Source organism: Camponotus floridanus, unplaced genomic scaffold, assembly GCF_003227725.1.
Source record: "Camponotus floridanus strain SB8 unplaced genomic scaffold, Cflo_v7.5 scaffold32, whole genome shotgun sequence".
Taxonomy (NCBI): Eukaryota; Metazoa; Arthropoda; class Insecta; order Hymenoptera; family Formicidae; genus Camponotus; species Camponotus floridanus.
The window spans coordinates 710557-726514 of record NW_020229459.1 but is presented as its reverse complement, the minus strand read 5'-3'; the positions used below and the strand labels follow the sequence as shown (position 1 = coordinate 726514).

Below are 15958 nucleotides of genomic sequence, written 5' to 3'. Positions count from 1 at the left end.
TCGAGACACGGCAGGCTCTCTTTCCCGTCTTCCTTTTTTTTCTGATCATCGTCTCCATCCTCGGTCCATTTCACTTGTCATCGTTGGAGAGGGTACCTCGTCGAGCTGAACGAAAAGTAAATCTGCGAAAGGTTCCCAGCACACGTGTCGAAAAGATATCTAAAAGATGATTTAAAGACATTTTAAATTCTTTCTAGATGTCTTTAAGACATCTTTTGGCATTTTTGCGCTGTCTGGATTATTTTATTCTGACGTTTCTCTCATTCTTCTGTAAATCTGCCTTAAATTAATATATTTTTTTCGAGAGATTTGCGATGGTGGGAGAGAGATGGAAACTCGAACATCAAGTAACAGTTATACAGGGTGTCCCAAAAGTCCCGGAAAAAAGAGTTGTTTTTAAGAAAAAAATATGTAATTTGCAATTAATTACATATTTTTTCTTAGAAACAACTATGTGTTTTCTTTACACCAATTGATTCCTCTCATTATTCTGTATATAAAATTATTAAGGTAAGATAATCGAAAAATGAATATTTTACAAAATATTTTACGGTTTATGTAAAATTAAGAAATTATTTCAAACCTCAAAACTCGAAAAATACTCAATGAAGAAATACTTTATTATAGTGTTTTGGAAAGCTCTTGAGGCAAGCTACAAGAATGTCCAATGAAAAGTAGGAGGTTCCATTTTAAAAAATCAACTTAACCTTCATATAATCTTGAATACTTCATCCAAGGTCAAATTCTTATCATCATTAGGTACATTTTATTTAGTCCTACAACTTTGTTCCTTACATATTTTTTATTATAGTTGATCGTTTTCGAGATATTTTAGCGTTCCGGAATTTTTTGAAGATCCCGTATAACTGTTATAAAACCGTTACATAACAGTTACATAACATATAACAGTTATGTAACAATTATATTGTCGAGTAGGAAATTATAACTAACAGTTACATAACTATTACATAACTGTTACATGTTAAGTAACAATTATATCGTCGAGTGGGGAATTATAACTAACAATTATACAACAGTTATTTGGTGTTTGCAGAGAAGAAATTTCTTTTTACTCGACTGTGCGTGGCTTCTAGATTCACGTCTCAAGGATGGTTTCCATGCCAGTGGGATCATCAAATTTTCTGCAGCGTTTGAAAGCAAGGATTGTCCACAAACAATATTATTTCTTTTAAACATTCGTATTTTCTAAAAAAATGTTTAAATAGGATTTGTTGGGATCTCGTAATAATTTTGATATTTAAGATATATTATGTGAAGATTCATAGAAAGCAGCCTTAAGCTGTGACTATAGCAATAAAAATTCTTTTGTATGTTCCTTCTCGCAATCTCTCTCCTCTCTCTTTCTCTCTTTCCTTCTCTCTCTCTCTCTCTCTCTCTCCCTTGAATATATATTTATATTGTATATAAATGCATACATATATATATATTGTAGATACACTGGCTTAAATAAGCAAAACAAAGAGTGAAAATGTGCTAGTTTATAAAATGAAAAATTATATCTTTGCTTAATTTTATCGTACATCTATCTTTACATGTGTAAAAATATTATATAGAGTTATAGAGTTACTGGAAGCTTCAAAAAATATATATGTGTTCGTTCAACTCTGCTGTACATGATCGGGTTTTACATATTTCTCACAGAATGCGAACTCGAAATTTGCGTGAATACTTACATTTCAATCATTTAGTATAAAAATACTGAAAAAAGCAAACGTGAGTAAACTTGAGTTACTTAAAAATAACTTGAGATTAACGGGGGTACATTAAATGAGCAAGGTTTATTTTCAAGAGTGTAATTATATCTTTTTGTTCATCACTTTTAATTTATATCTTTTAATTATATCTTTTTTATTTATTTTTTATTTATATTATTTATTTTTATTTATTATTTTATTTATATTGCATTATTTTTATTAATTATATCTATTATTTGTTTTTTATTTATAATTATATCCTTTTGTTCGTCACTTTTAATTTATATAAATTTGTGCACAGAATCATCATTGATGTCGTCGAATTCTCCAACGCTAGAACCTCCCAATGAAGTATTCTTCAGGAATGCCAATGGGGAACGGCTGATACTGCAAGACAGCGCAAGTGTGAATCTGTCGAGCACCAACAGTATAAATTTCTCATTGCGAAAAATAGACGAAAAATATTTCAATGTCAATTTCTGCTTAGTTTTATTCTGTGCAACTCTCAGTGTATGGTTTATACTGCCAGGAACTTTAATTCCTCTCGTTGTAGTGTGCGTTTTGACATTGGGACACAAATCATTTATCACCTCTGGAAAGCAAGGTAATTTTCTTTCTTCTTTTTATAAAATGGTTAAAAATTTATTTTATAAAAAATAAAATTGCACATGCATGTTATTTTACAGATACATTGTTGATTGTAGAATCAATAGGTGTACATATTAGAAGTAAACATACCGTGTACATATTGAACAGACATTATGTTCATTTTACATCTACAAGTTTCTTCTCATGGAACATGATAGAAGATGTATTTATTAATGAAGTTATAAAAGGAGTAAGTTCAGATTTATTTGTCCACAAAATCAAAACAAAGAAATTTAGACTTACTGGTAAATTATTTTAGCAAAGAGTACTTTATTATCTGACATTTATCGTAAAAGAATCAACTGATAGACAAGATTCAAGAAGATTAGTTCCAGTGTTTCAAGATTTATTACCTGAGAGAAAATGCCTGGAATACATTTACAGACGTTTAGCAAATTTGATTGGCTCAACCCAGAGAAGGAGAGCCTTTTAACCATTCCTGGTTCTTACTGGTTATGCCATAAAAAGAACATATACAAATTTATCTTTAAATATCATCGTACAGTCAAGTAAGATAATGATGTCACCTCATTTTTTTTTAGAAAAATTTAACTTGTATATATTTTCAGAAATCCTATGCAATTTTCATATGGACGAGAATTATTAAAAATCGTTAGAAGAATTATAAAATGTCACCCGAATCGGGGTCAACAGTTTGACACATCGCATCTTCTTGTCACTTATAGTATCCTTTTACTAATATTTTTTTTCCCTCAATAAGCAAAGCTAAAATTATAAAAGTGTAATTCCTTTTACTTTAATTCCTTTACTAAAATATAGATTGTACATCTTGGACCCGTCGAGATAAAATGTTTGCAATACTAAAGTTCCAGCAACGAAGTAATGCTGCAACATTTTCACATGCATTTGTGTTAACTATAAGCTTAAAATATCCTACTGTTAAAGAAGCTGATGCAGATACTACGTTTAAAAATTTAAATGTTTCCTTGGATACCAAAGAGAAAATTACTGAAAATGCTGGCGAAAGTCTAAATGCAACTACAGCTGAAGTACATTTTGTTGATGCAGAATTTCAAGATAATATAAACGAAAATAAGTCTAAGAATTGTAATATTAAAACATGTGAAGAAAATATAGATCAACATGCTATTGATCGTGATGTAAAAAAACAATCTTTAAAGAGCACAAAGAAAATGGATAAAATTTCAATTGAAAAGTTAGATGATGGAAATGAAGAAACAAAATCGATAGCAGTACAAAAATCAAATCAGGAAATGCAAAATAATAGGAGATACAAAATATTTTCTTCACTGGAATCGGGAATAATCAAAGATGATGTTTCTAAATGGACATTATCAAATGGATTTGGTTTTTATGAAGATTCAATGGAAACAAATATTTGTCCTTTAAATGATAAAAATGTTTTAGATGATGGCAGAAAGATGATCAACGAGACTATTGCAGACTCTGATAATATATCAGATCAATATTTTATCGAGAAAGAAATACAATGTAACAAGAGATCAAATTCTTCATTCTCAACCATCAGTCAGCCCCTGCAAAAAGATTTCCGAGCAGAGATGAAGAATATAAACGAACACTCCACTCTGGAAGTGATTAAAAGAAATAACAACGAGTCTATACACACAAAATTAAAAGAACATAATAATGAAATGACAAAAACAGATTTAAAATTTGAAGATAACAAGCAACATACTACAATAATTATTGACAATAATTTATCGACAAACAATACGTATAAATCTTACAAATCTCGTAAACAAAAAGGCAGGGAATTTGAGAGGAAGACCATATCCGACGACAAGGTTTTGCGTTCGTCTAACATCACCGATTTAGTAATGGAGGGCTTGATGTTCACTATACGTCAAGATCAGGATAGTGTAGCTGTTATCGAACAAAAAACCAAATTGGAAATGGACGAAGTATTGGAGAATTCTGAGAAGGTCGAGACAAAAGCTGGAGAAAAGTGTTTGTTAAATTCGAGTCTCCTGAAACTCGAGAACTTGGTAACAATGATCGATTCACCTCATAATGAACAGCAACATAAGACTTGCCATGCAATTTCTAATAGCACGTGCTTATCTCCGTTTAGTAGTTTTTCTAGCAGTACTATATATAATTTAGATGTTAATAGTATAGACGAAAAAATGGATAAATTAAATATTCCTACAAATTATGACAAGCATATCGTTAAAGATTATTTAAATCCATGTGAGTCTCGATGGCAGAATAAATATATTTCTTCTAGTATTAAGAATAATGATGATTGCTCTTCACGAGGAATGATAACAGAAGGAAATAAGCAGTTAATGAAACAGCAAGATGATAATGAGAACAACAGAGAGGATAGAAATAACATTGAAACGGAAGAAGAGAAGAGGAAAGATTTCATTCCTCAAGCTCTTCAACCTACATTAGTTTCATCTGAGAAAAAAAACGGAGGACTGCAAAATGGAGATTTATTGACAGGCAATACAGATGCTGAAGAGGCAAACAAGTATGAAATATCTGCGAAAAGATTCTACAATTCTCCTTTATCAAGTTACTCAAGTCCAAGAAGGATGTTTGCAAAGAAGGAAAATTCCATTTCTGAGGAATCTGCTTCAATTATGTTGGCTCAACAAGAGGCAAATGGTCCAAGAATAATTTCAGACAAGGCTATTACCTTCGAACAAATGTCACCGACTCTGCAAAAGGTTTTACGACACACGCGCAGACTTTCTTCGAATAGTAAGACGTTTCAATGTGAACAAGAAACGCAACATGTGACATCGACAGAGAATGCATTTTCCGAAACAGCCATCTCATTCAAGGATAACGATACGAGTTTGAATACCTCGTCTGTTGAACTTGGAGCTGATTCTGAAGAAATAAAAGGTCCCAAGAGTGAATCTTGCTTAACAATCAATAAGGATGCTCCAGAGACTATTGAAGATACTAAGATATATGATAATGAAGATACACGTGTGAGTACGAGGGAAAAAACCAACGAAAGTAATCGCGCTTCACGAAGAAATTCGTCGTCGAAGAACGGCTCGCCAAGAAAATTGCAAGACATTACAGAGGACTTTTATTATGACTTATTACATGTACGCAACAAGGACAATGCTATTCGGCAAAGGTGTCTCCGACGAAGGCAGAGATCTTTGAATAATTCCGACAATATTAAAAATGGCAAAGTGCGCATAGAAATGTTAAAATTTATTCAAGATATTACGGAAGGTGCTAGAGTAGTGGTGAGACGGCTTAATATAGACAATAAATCCAATTTGTCAGAAAGAGGATCCACGTAGAGGTAATTAATTATATTGATAAACGTGCATACTTTATTGTGTGTGTATCCACAAAATACTGAATAATGCATATACTCGGAATTATAATGGATTGTAAATAATAAGGTGATTGTAACTTTTAATTTCCAACTTTTTATTTTTATTCTCTTAGTCTCAATTCAGCTGATAAATAAATGTGATTGTCATTGGTATAAATTATATACATTTTAAAAATTCTTTCATGTGTAATTTATTAAGATCTTGCGCGCTCCCATATTTAATATATAATTTAATTAATAGTTTTATTATATTTTTTACTTTATTATATAATTTATATAATTAATTTAATTAATTATATAATTAATATAATTAATTTATATAATTAATTTAATTAATTATATAATTAATATAATTAATTTATATAATTAATTTAATTAATTATATAATTAATTTAATTAATAGTTTTATTATATTTTTTACTTTATTATATAATTTAGCGAAATTATATTTTATATTAATTTAGTGAAATTATATTTTGTATTTAGGTCTCTTTTGTGGTAATATATTTTATAATATATATTAAAATACACAAGTTATATCAAGTAAAATAAACAATGATTTAGTGAATTTATATTTATTTCATAAAATAATTTTTTTTTGCTTTTTCAACATTTCATCAAATTTAGATGAGAAATATTGTGATTATATTATAGTACTAGTATTATAGTATTTTTTATGTTCAATATTAATTGTATCTAATATATATGGCATTTATACAAATTCTAAAACAGAGCTGAATAATTTAATTAATTTAAAAAAATAACAAAGGGGAGAGAATTTTAACTCGATACATTTGAATTTATTTATAAGAGAATTCCATTTTTATGTCCAATAAAGACGCAAAAAAACAATGCCATTCTTTCGTCGATTCAAATTCTATGCAGAGAGAAGACTGAGAGATGTCATGACCTGCTTTTAGGTGATCCCTGAATATGATACTCCCTCTATGAACATTGAAAATGGACATAAACTACAAAGTCAATGTCCATAAATGTTCTCAGAGGGTAATAATGTGCACAATTTCTGGTTTTGTTCCGTGCTATGAGCACGAAATGCCGGTAACACCAGTACTGTATAACAAGATACTTATGTATGTAAATTGATAGTAAATAAATTATTTAATCGCGAAAGATACAGTAATATTCAAAGATGAAATAAATATTTTTTCTTAAATGTTAATAATTGTGCAATTTCTTTAATATTTCTGAAAATAATTTTGATAATTTAAATTTTACTTTTAAAACATTTTTATTTTTAAAACATGTTATATTTATTTTCACAACGTCTTTAAAAATAAATTCAAATTAATTAAAATAATTTACCCCTAAAATTATTGGAATATAACGTATCATTATCGTATCGTATCGTTACCGTATCGTTACCGTATCGTATCGTTACCGTATTATATCGTATCGTATCATTATCGTAATTATTTGTTATTGTAATTATTAGTTTTCCGTTATGCTAATTATTTGCATTTATAATTCGTTTGTTTTACTTCGCGTTTTCTCACAATCCAAATTATGTTTACATTGTCAAGTAGAACGATAAGATAACATGGATGAAATATATTTGTGACTCTAAATATTAAAATAATAATTATTGTCTGTAAAAATCGCAACGATCGTAGCGATTATTTAATATTTTAGATTCCTATAATTTAATCGATTAAATTGTATATTGTTTAATTAACAAGGATTGAGAAAATTTAAAGCATTATTCGAAATATATTTAATTTTAATATTGTTAAAGAAATATTATAATTAACAGCAATGATCGAAAGATCATTACATAATTAATTCTCTTATCCCCTTTTATACAGGGTGAATCATAATGGTTGTAACAACCTTTTACCATTAGAAATCAATTATCGACTGCAACTGTAATCAATCGAATAATTCATAGATGACAGCTGCTTGGATCGACCGTGTCTGCAGTAACGTACAAGCGAGTTAAATACTGTGAATCAAATAATATACATATTCTATGCATACTTTTCTAATATATTTAACTCTTTTATGTACATATTTTTCTTTCTACACGGTTTTTTTCTAATAACGCGATTTCTTATTATTGTGAAATGTATCTGCCACATAAAAAGAGATATCTTTTGCATTCGTGTATTTTTTAATACGATTTTTTTTAAATAATGGTATTTTAATACATAGAATTTGACGGCGATTTTTTCCATTCTTACACAAATCATTTTAACGTGTAAAAAGAGTTGGATTGGTAAACGATACAAAAGTATTCTTTTTTTATAAAAAAAAAATGCGTAATTCTACTTTCTACAAGAAATATTCTGCTGTAGATATTAAGAATGTAAAAGTTATAACTTAGAAAATTAATAATAAGCAGAATAATTCTTGTAGAAAGCAGAATTACGCATTTTTTTAATAAAAAAAGAATACTTTTGTATCTTTACCAATCCAACTCTTTTTACGCGTTAAAATGATTTGTGTAAGAATGAAAAAAATCGCCGTCAAATTCTATGTATTAAAAAGTCATTATTTAAAAAAAAATCGTATTAAAAAATACACGAATGCAAAAGATATCTCTTTTTATGTGGCAGATACGTTTCACAATAATAAGAAATCGCGTTATTAGAAAAAAACCGTGTAGAAAGAAAAATATGTACATAAAAAAGTTAAATATATTAGAAAAGTATGCATAGAATATGTATATTATTTAATTCACAGTATTTAACACGCTTGTACGTTACTGCAGACACGGTCGATCCAAGCAGCTATCATCTAGGAATCATTCAATTGATTACAGTTGCAGTCGGTAATTGATCTCTAATGGTAAAAGGTTGTTACAACCATTATGATTCACCCTGTATATCCCCTCTTTCAATTTTTAATCGCAATTTTGATTAACGTTTATTTAACGGAAGGAACAAAGATAACTCTTTTATTAAAACGACAGTCTCGTCTAGAAACGCGAAAAAGAACGCGAGAAAAATACGTATTTTTTAGATATTTTCGCAACAGTAATTTATTAATGAATTTATTTATGAATATTTTCCGATACGAAAAAAAATTCGTAAATATAAATATAACTAAAAAAATAAATTATTAAATTCATAATAATTAACTCGCGATTCTATAATATCGAAGGTGATTGTTCAATTTTGTAAAGCTAATATTTAATCATTGATTTATCACATGCAATCTTTACTCTCTTATTTGACATTTCTTTATATTTAATTAGCAATATTTAGGAATATTATCTGACGAGGAGGACAACAATAAAATTCTTTTGTTAAAATGATAATCTTGTATAAGGACGCGAAGAGAACGCGGGAAGAACATCCCAGGTAGCACATGTTCGTTTTATATACGTTTCTTAAACGTATTCAATATTTTTTAACCGTAATGTATAAATAAGAAACGTTTCTATAGAAACGTTTTTAAAATCATAGTTAAAGAAACGTATGTTTCACGTTTCTATGGACATAATAAAAACTAATTTTTAATTCATTTCAAATTAATTTTAAATTATGTATATATATATATATATATATATATATATATATATATATACAATAATTATGAAAACTATATATTAATTTCTATTTCCAAATATATGAATATTCCTTTTTTTAAATATATTATTTATTAATTATATTAATTATAATTCAATTATTTTAATTAGATTAAAATATATACATTCATATTTCAGATTTTATGGTAACAGCAACTCTCTCTCTCTCTCTCTCCCTCTCTCTCTCTCTCTCTCTCACTCTCTTTCTCTTTCTCTCTCTCACACTCATTCTCTCTCTTTTTCACTTTCCTCGTTGTCTTATTGCAAGATATTCCACTATCTTCCGCTTATAGTAAGTGTTTGCAACGATCATAAAATCTTCGTTGCTGTTTAAAGAATATATAGTGCTTGTAAACATTGTAAATAGTAAGTAAACTATGGAATACTTTGAGTGAAATACGGAAAAGTGTTAAAAAGAGCAGTGAGGTTATAATCGATTCACGTGTTAGATCATAACACATATAGGTTATGTTGATTAGAAAACACCGACTACACAGTGAAATCCGTAGAAAGTACAAAGTATTAATTAATATAACATACACACGGATATATATATATATACATATATATATATATATATATATATATATATATATATATATTTTATTACACTTCTGTAACAAATAAGGTAAGTTATATATGATTTAATAATATATTTGATGAATGAGTTAAATTACGTAATTTCATGATATATTTCTATATACATACAAAAAACACATTTTTTAATGACAATGAGATGTGAATTAAATATCATTTTACATGTAATATATTTTACATTTAATAAGAAAATATCAATTTGCGTGTAATATCTGATTGACATTTCACATTTTCTACTATGTAGGGATATATTAAAAACTTTTACAATATTATATATTATTAATATTATATATGTAATATTATATATGAATATTATATTTTAATATTATATATTATTCAAATTATTTTACAAAATTATATATTATTCTTTTGTTCCTTAATTATAATGCTTGTAATTAATGTTTCCAGGAAATAATATATCCAGAATATAAGTATTTGGCCGTATATTATACATATATACATATTATTAGATACATTATATAATATTATATACATTATATACATATATATTATATTTTAACTCATTTAAAAAATAATAGAAAAAATTCTCAATTGTTTTTAAATATGAATATAATAAAAGAAACTAAATTTCTTAGTAAAAAGCAAACAAAAAGAAATATACAAAACCAAGTCCAGGAATTATTAAATGAATTTAATCAGGCAAAATCAATATCATATTCAATTACCGATGAACCATCAACATCACATTCAGTTATCGATGCACATTTTGAATCAAACGTAGATCAAGATTCGGAATTGAATTTAGATCAAAGATATAATCAACAGAATAATGAATTCGAAGACAAGGAATTAACTCATAATAATGAATTAAAAAACAAGAAATTATTTAATGAAACCTCTAATATTACATGTGAGACATTTCAAGAACTATATGTCAGTGAAGAACATGATTCTTCAGAGTGTGAATCATTATCTGATGATTTCCTAAATAAATTGAGGAAGTGGGCTCTAACACATAACATTACACTATCAGCATTAGATGACTTATTGTCATTACTAAGTCCATATCACTATAATATACCTTTACCATTATCTGGAAGGTCTTTGTTATACACTCCAAGAACTACAAATTCAATTGATTTGCAAAATGGAAAATTTACTTATTTTGGTATATATGATCAGTTGCATCTTCTATTAGAGAAAGAACCATGCTCAAAAATAATTGATTTAGATTTTAATATTGACGGTTTACCCTTGTTTAAAAGTAATAGCACGGTTGTCTGGCCTATTCTTTGTAGATCATTAACTTTAATTTCATCAAATAAACTATTTATTGTAGGTTTATTCACTGGCCGAGGAAAGCCAGAACCTATTGACCTTTATTTACAAAATTTGATACACGAACTTAATAATATATTAAAGAATGGTATTGAAATAAGTCATAAATTATTTCAAATTAGAATTAGATCTTTGATTTGTGATGCTCCTGCACGAGCTTTTCTAAAATGCTGTGTAGGTCATAATTCTAGGCATGGATGTGAAAAATGCAATATTGAGGGAGAATATATTAATCATAAAATAATTTTTTCATATAAAAGCGGACAACTTAAATCAAAAGAAACTTTTATTGAACAAATACATGAAGAACATCATAAGGGAAGATCTCCATTATTGGATCTAAATGTAGATTTAGTGAGTCAATTTCCATTAGATCCTATGCATTTAGTATATTTAGGAATAATGAAAAAATTGCTGATATTATGGACATTAAAGGGGAAACCTCCTTTCAAATTATCTGGAAGAATCATTAATAATTTATCGGATAAATTAATTTCGTTACGTCCTTATATAGTTCGTGAATTTTCTCGAAAACCTAGACCTATATCGGACTTAAATCGATGGAAAGCAAATGAGTTTAGATTATTTTTATTATATATTGGTCCAATTTCTTTAATAAATATTTTGCCTAAACAACTTTATAATCATTTTTTAATGTTTCATGTTGGTATTACAATTTTGAGTAATGATAATCATATTTCTAAATATATTAATTTTGCAGAAGAAGTTTTGTATAATTTTGTAAAGTATTTTGAAAAATCTTATGGGAAAGAAGTAGTAACATATAATGTTCACAGTTTAATTCACTTAGTAACAGATGTGAGGAATTTTGGTAATTTAAATACAATTAGTTGCTTTCCCTTCGAAAATTATTTAGGAAAATTAAAAACACTTGTAAGATCATCCGCAAATCCTCATGCACAACTTTGTAGACGTATATTCGAATTATTTTATTGTTCAAAAACTGAATTATCAATAACTAAATTAGAGCCTAAGCAAAAACATTTTAAAGGACCTACACTTAGAGGTACAACTGATTTGATTTTACAGTACAAGAAATTGAAAACGCCGACATATATTTTGACAGTTTTTTCACCTGATAATTGTGTTTCAATGGAAGGAGATATCATTGTTCAGATAGTAAACATTCTGTGCTTGAAAGATCAATTTTATTCCTTAATTTGTCGTCGATTCCTAAAAGTTTCTGAGTTTTATGATTATCCATGTTCATCGAAATTATTGAACATTATTAAAGTGTCTCACATATCATCTAATATAGAAGAATTTCCTTTTACATCAGTAAAATATAAAAACATGTTATTGCCCGGAAATGAAAAAGGAACTTATATTGCCTTTCCTCTTCTTCATGAATTATAATACATTTATTAATCTTAATTAATTAATCTTTTTATTTTATTATATATATTATTGTATATATTTGTACTATGTATATGTATATATTATATATTATTTTTGGGCGAAAAGCAGTGTTAATTTTTTAAACAATGTAAGTTTATAAATTTGTTTAAAAAGATTTTCAAGCTAGAGAGAGATTTATAATCATATAAAAGCTTATATGTTTTATTTTATTTTATTGAAATTTAAAGTTAGTTTTTATAAAAAAATATTTCTGTGCAATATTGATTTTATATTTAAGAATTTTGACTTGACGAAATGGACTCATTTATTTTTTTACATTTTATTATTTTTTCAGATTATGTATTCACTAATAGAATTTGCAAATGAACAAAAACCTGAAGTTGAAGTGGTCCCTAATATTTGGTTAGAAAAAGAGAAGGAAATATGGTATTGTTTTTGGCCTCAAACAATTTCCACCAAACAAATTCGTAAGGCTATCGAAAAATGTTACTTACCGGACAAAAATTGGATAAAGTATAAATGCAGAATATTGCATACATATGGTAAATTTTTTGACTTTATTTTTTTATGAAAAAGTAAAAATATTTATACTTTTTCTTCATTTATACTGTTTATTATATCAATATTTAACATATATCGGAAATTTCATCTACGTATTTATTAAATCTCTTGTTTTTTTTCTCAATATATACTACATATTCCTCTTTTTTTTTATAATGTAATTTTATTATGTACTGTCGGAGATTAGTATTGTGTATATTTGCAATATACAATTTTTTTATAAAATATTTACGAGTATAATTTTCATTTTTTATTATACATGCTTTCAATTTTTGAATTGATGATATTGGATTTTACATTATTTAAAAAATTTATAATTTACTATTTCATTATTATTTTAGCTTCTTACGATGATGCGAGGAAAAAATTAGTAGATGCTGAATTTACATCTACTTTAGAAACTGATGTAGAATTGCAACCAACTATTGAATACCAACGGCCAAAAAGAAACGTGAAAAGACCTTTCCGACTTTGTTCGGATTCTTCAGATTCTTCAGAAATTGAAGAAACATCATGCAAAATCCCATCTCTTCCTACATTAAAAATAACACCTACAGAAAATAGTAATATTTTATCGAAAAAATCTATAATTACTTCATACAAACCATCAACATCGACAGCCGATATTAACAATTCTTCACAATATACATCTAATATTACAATTAGTCCTTCAAGATCTTTAGAAAGAATAATTAGTTTTCCACAGAATATAGAATTCAGAACTATCTCTCCTCCTACATTTAAAATAACATCTACAAAAAATAATATTTTATCGAAAAAACCTACAATTGCTTCATACAAACCATCAACATCGACAGCCGATATTGACAATTCTTCAAAATGTACATCTAATGTTGCAATTAGTCCTCCAAGATTTTCAGAAAGAGCAGTTAATTCTCCACAAAAAAAAGAATTCAGAACTACATTGACCACTTCAGAATTCCACAAATCAGGTAAGATATTAAACTTTTTTGTATGTACAAAATTATTGCAATAATATTAGTAATTATTAAAATTATCTATAGTTTAACAATAACTTTGCTCTTGAAATAATGTATAAAATAATATCCTGAATAATCTGCACTTGGATCTATATAAAAGTCGGTTCTCTTCAATAATTGTGCTTAAATTAATTAAGTATCAATTTTACGTATTGGTTGAATATTTATATACTATTCCCACGTACTGTGCAATACTTACCATTCAATTTCTCTATATTATATATTTTTTATATTACATTTTTTTATACTTCTACAGTCAGGAGCTACTCTTATGAAATTAAAAACTAGTTTACAATTCATACACACACACACACTTTCGAAATATATTAAAATAAAAATAATTTGACCGATAAAGAGAATAATAACAGTGAAAAAATAAATTAATTTTTCTATTTTTTAAAAGCTCTAATATAAAATGTTATTTCTAGACTTCCCTTATCTCATTCTAACAAAATTAATGAGCTTAGAAAATTCTATGAACTTGCTTCTTCCGATGGTCAAACAACTTGTATCACATTTTCAAAAATCAAAAATACCCCATATGGAAAATGTTCCTGAACTACCAGTTGACACCGATGAACATTTGGAAAATATGGAAAGATTTTTAGATACAAAACAAAATTTTGAATATATGGTAAATATAACTCATTAAGTCGCTTTTATAAATTTTCTCATTTTTTTTTCTCTTTTAATCTATTTTTTTATTAAATTAAGATTATCATTGTTCTTTTTAAGATGAATATTTTATCTGTATCTGGTGGTACAACGATTATACAGATAACAAGAAGAACATTAGAAAAAGTAATAACAAATAATTATGCTAAGAAATTTAATTGGGCAGGAAGAGCACCTAAAAAAGCGTTCAAAGCTTTAAAAATAAAAGATTTGATTATAGGTTTGTACTTGTTTTAAGCATTCAGTCAGCATTAATAATATTTACTAAATGTGTTTATTATATGCCTATACAGCATAGAATATTGTAGCAATATTATTAATATTGTTACAACGCTGCAATATTGCCACAATACTGCTGCCAATATTCTATAATATTCTATAATATATAATATTGTATAACTACTGTGTAATTATAAGATACTATATACTATATAATAAATAAATACTATATAATAAATAATTATAATATACTATAATAATACTATTATATATTTTGTATAATTTTCAGCTACCGTAAGACATGTTGAACCAAATGCTGCAATAAACACAATTGAAAATTCTATCAAAGATTGGTTGAAGTTGTCATCTACTCGTGTCGCTTTAGCAGAAATTAGGGCATTAAAGACATTTCAGCAACAATAATGAACTGAAAAAAGCAACAATAATGGACTGAAAAAAAGATTCATCAGATCTCAAAATACTCATAATAACCTCATAATATCCTAGCTATGTTATGTTGAGATTTAATTATAAGTACAGAAAAAATAATTTATGTTATGTTGAGATTTAATTATAAGTACAGAAAAAGTAATTTATGTTATGTTGAGATTTAATTATAAGTACAGAAAAAATAATTTATATTTATGAAAAAACTAAAATATTTATGTTAATTTTATAAAATTTTATTTGTTTTAATTTTTTAATTTAATTTTATATCATTAAATATCTTAATTAATTAATTTTTTTATACACAATTTTACACACATTTTAATTTGTTGATAAATATAATTATAATGTTTAGTTTTTTTTTAGAATTTAATTTAGTCACATAAATCTAAGAATTCCATTAATGAAAATTACTTATTAAAAATTTATTTAAATACTTTATGTGATATTCAATTGTAACACTTTTTATTATAATGTTGCAGAAAATATATTATTTAATTTCAAATTAAAGTCAAATAAATTATTGCATTTATATGACTATATATATATATATATA

General features: G+C 26.6%; 2 protein-coding genes across 6 annotated transcripts; both read left to right on the top strand.

Annotated features, from left to right (window-relative positions):
- Window positions 1–58: 58 nt before the first annotated feature.
- LOC105259535 lies at window positions 59–5801 on the top strand. Of its 2 annotated transcripts, none has more exons than XM_011271520.2 (6): window positions 59–116; window positions 2017–2319; window positions 2402–2553; window positions 2623–2872; window positions 2933–3048; window positions 3144–5801. In XM_011271520.2, exons 4-6 carry the CDS (start codon window positions 2727–2729, stop codon window positions 5636–5638), a joined length of 2757 nt encoding a protein of 918 aa, XP_011269822.2. In that variant the 5' UTR covers window positions 59–116; window positions 2017–2319; window positions 2402–2553; window positions 2623–2726; the 3' UTR covers window positions 5639–5801. The 2 variants fall into 2 exon arrangements, with proteins under 2 accessions (XP_011269822.2, XP_011269821.2); XM_011271519.3 differs by lacking the exon at window positions 59–116 and adding an exon at window positions 1448–1734.
- A 3693-nt stretch (window positions 5802–9494) lies between these two features.
- Window positions 9495–15534, top strand: LOC112638528. Of its 4 annotated transcripts, none has more exons than XM_025410416.1 (6): window positions 9495–9515; window positions 12834–13041; window positions 13402–14013; window positions 14490–14695; window positions 14797–14956; window positions 15245–15534. In XM_025410416.1, the coding sequence occupies exons 2-6, from the start codon at window positions 12837–12839 to the stop codon at window positions 15376–15378; spliced, it is 1317 nt and encodes a 438-aa protein (XP_025266201.1). In that variant the 5' UTR covers window positions 9495–9515; window positions 12834–12836; the 3' UTR covers window positions 15379–15534. The 4 variants fall into 4 exon arrangements, with proteins under 4 accessions (XP_025266201.1, XP_025266202.1, XP_025266203.1 ...); XM_025410417.1 differs by lacking the exon at window positions 9495–9515 and adding an exon at window positions 9836–9851; XM_025410418.1 differs by lacking the exon at window positions 9495–9515 and adding an exon at window positions 12570–12626 and having other exon boundaries at window positions 14839–14956.
- The last annotated feature ends 424 nt before the right edge of the window (window positions 15535–15958 follow it).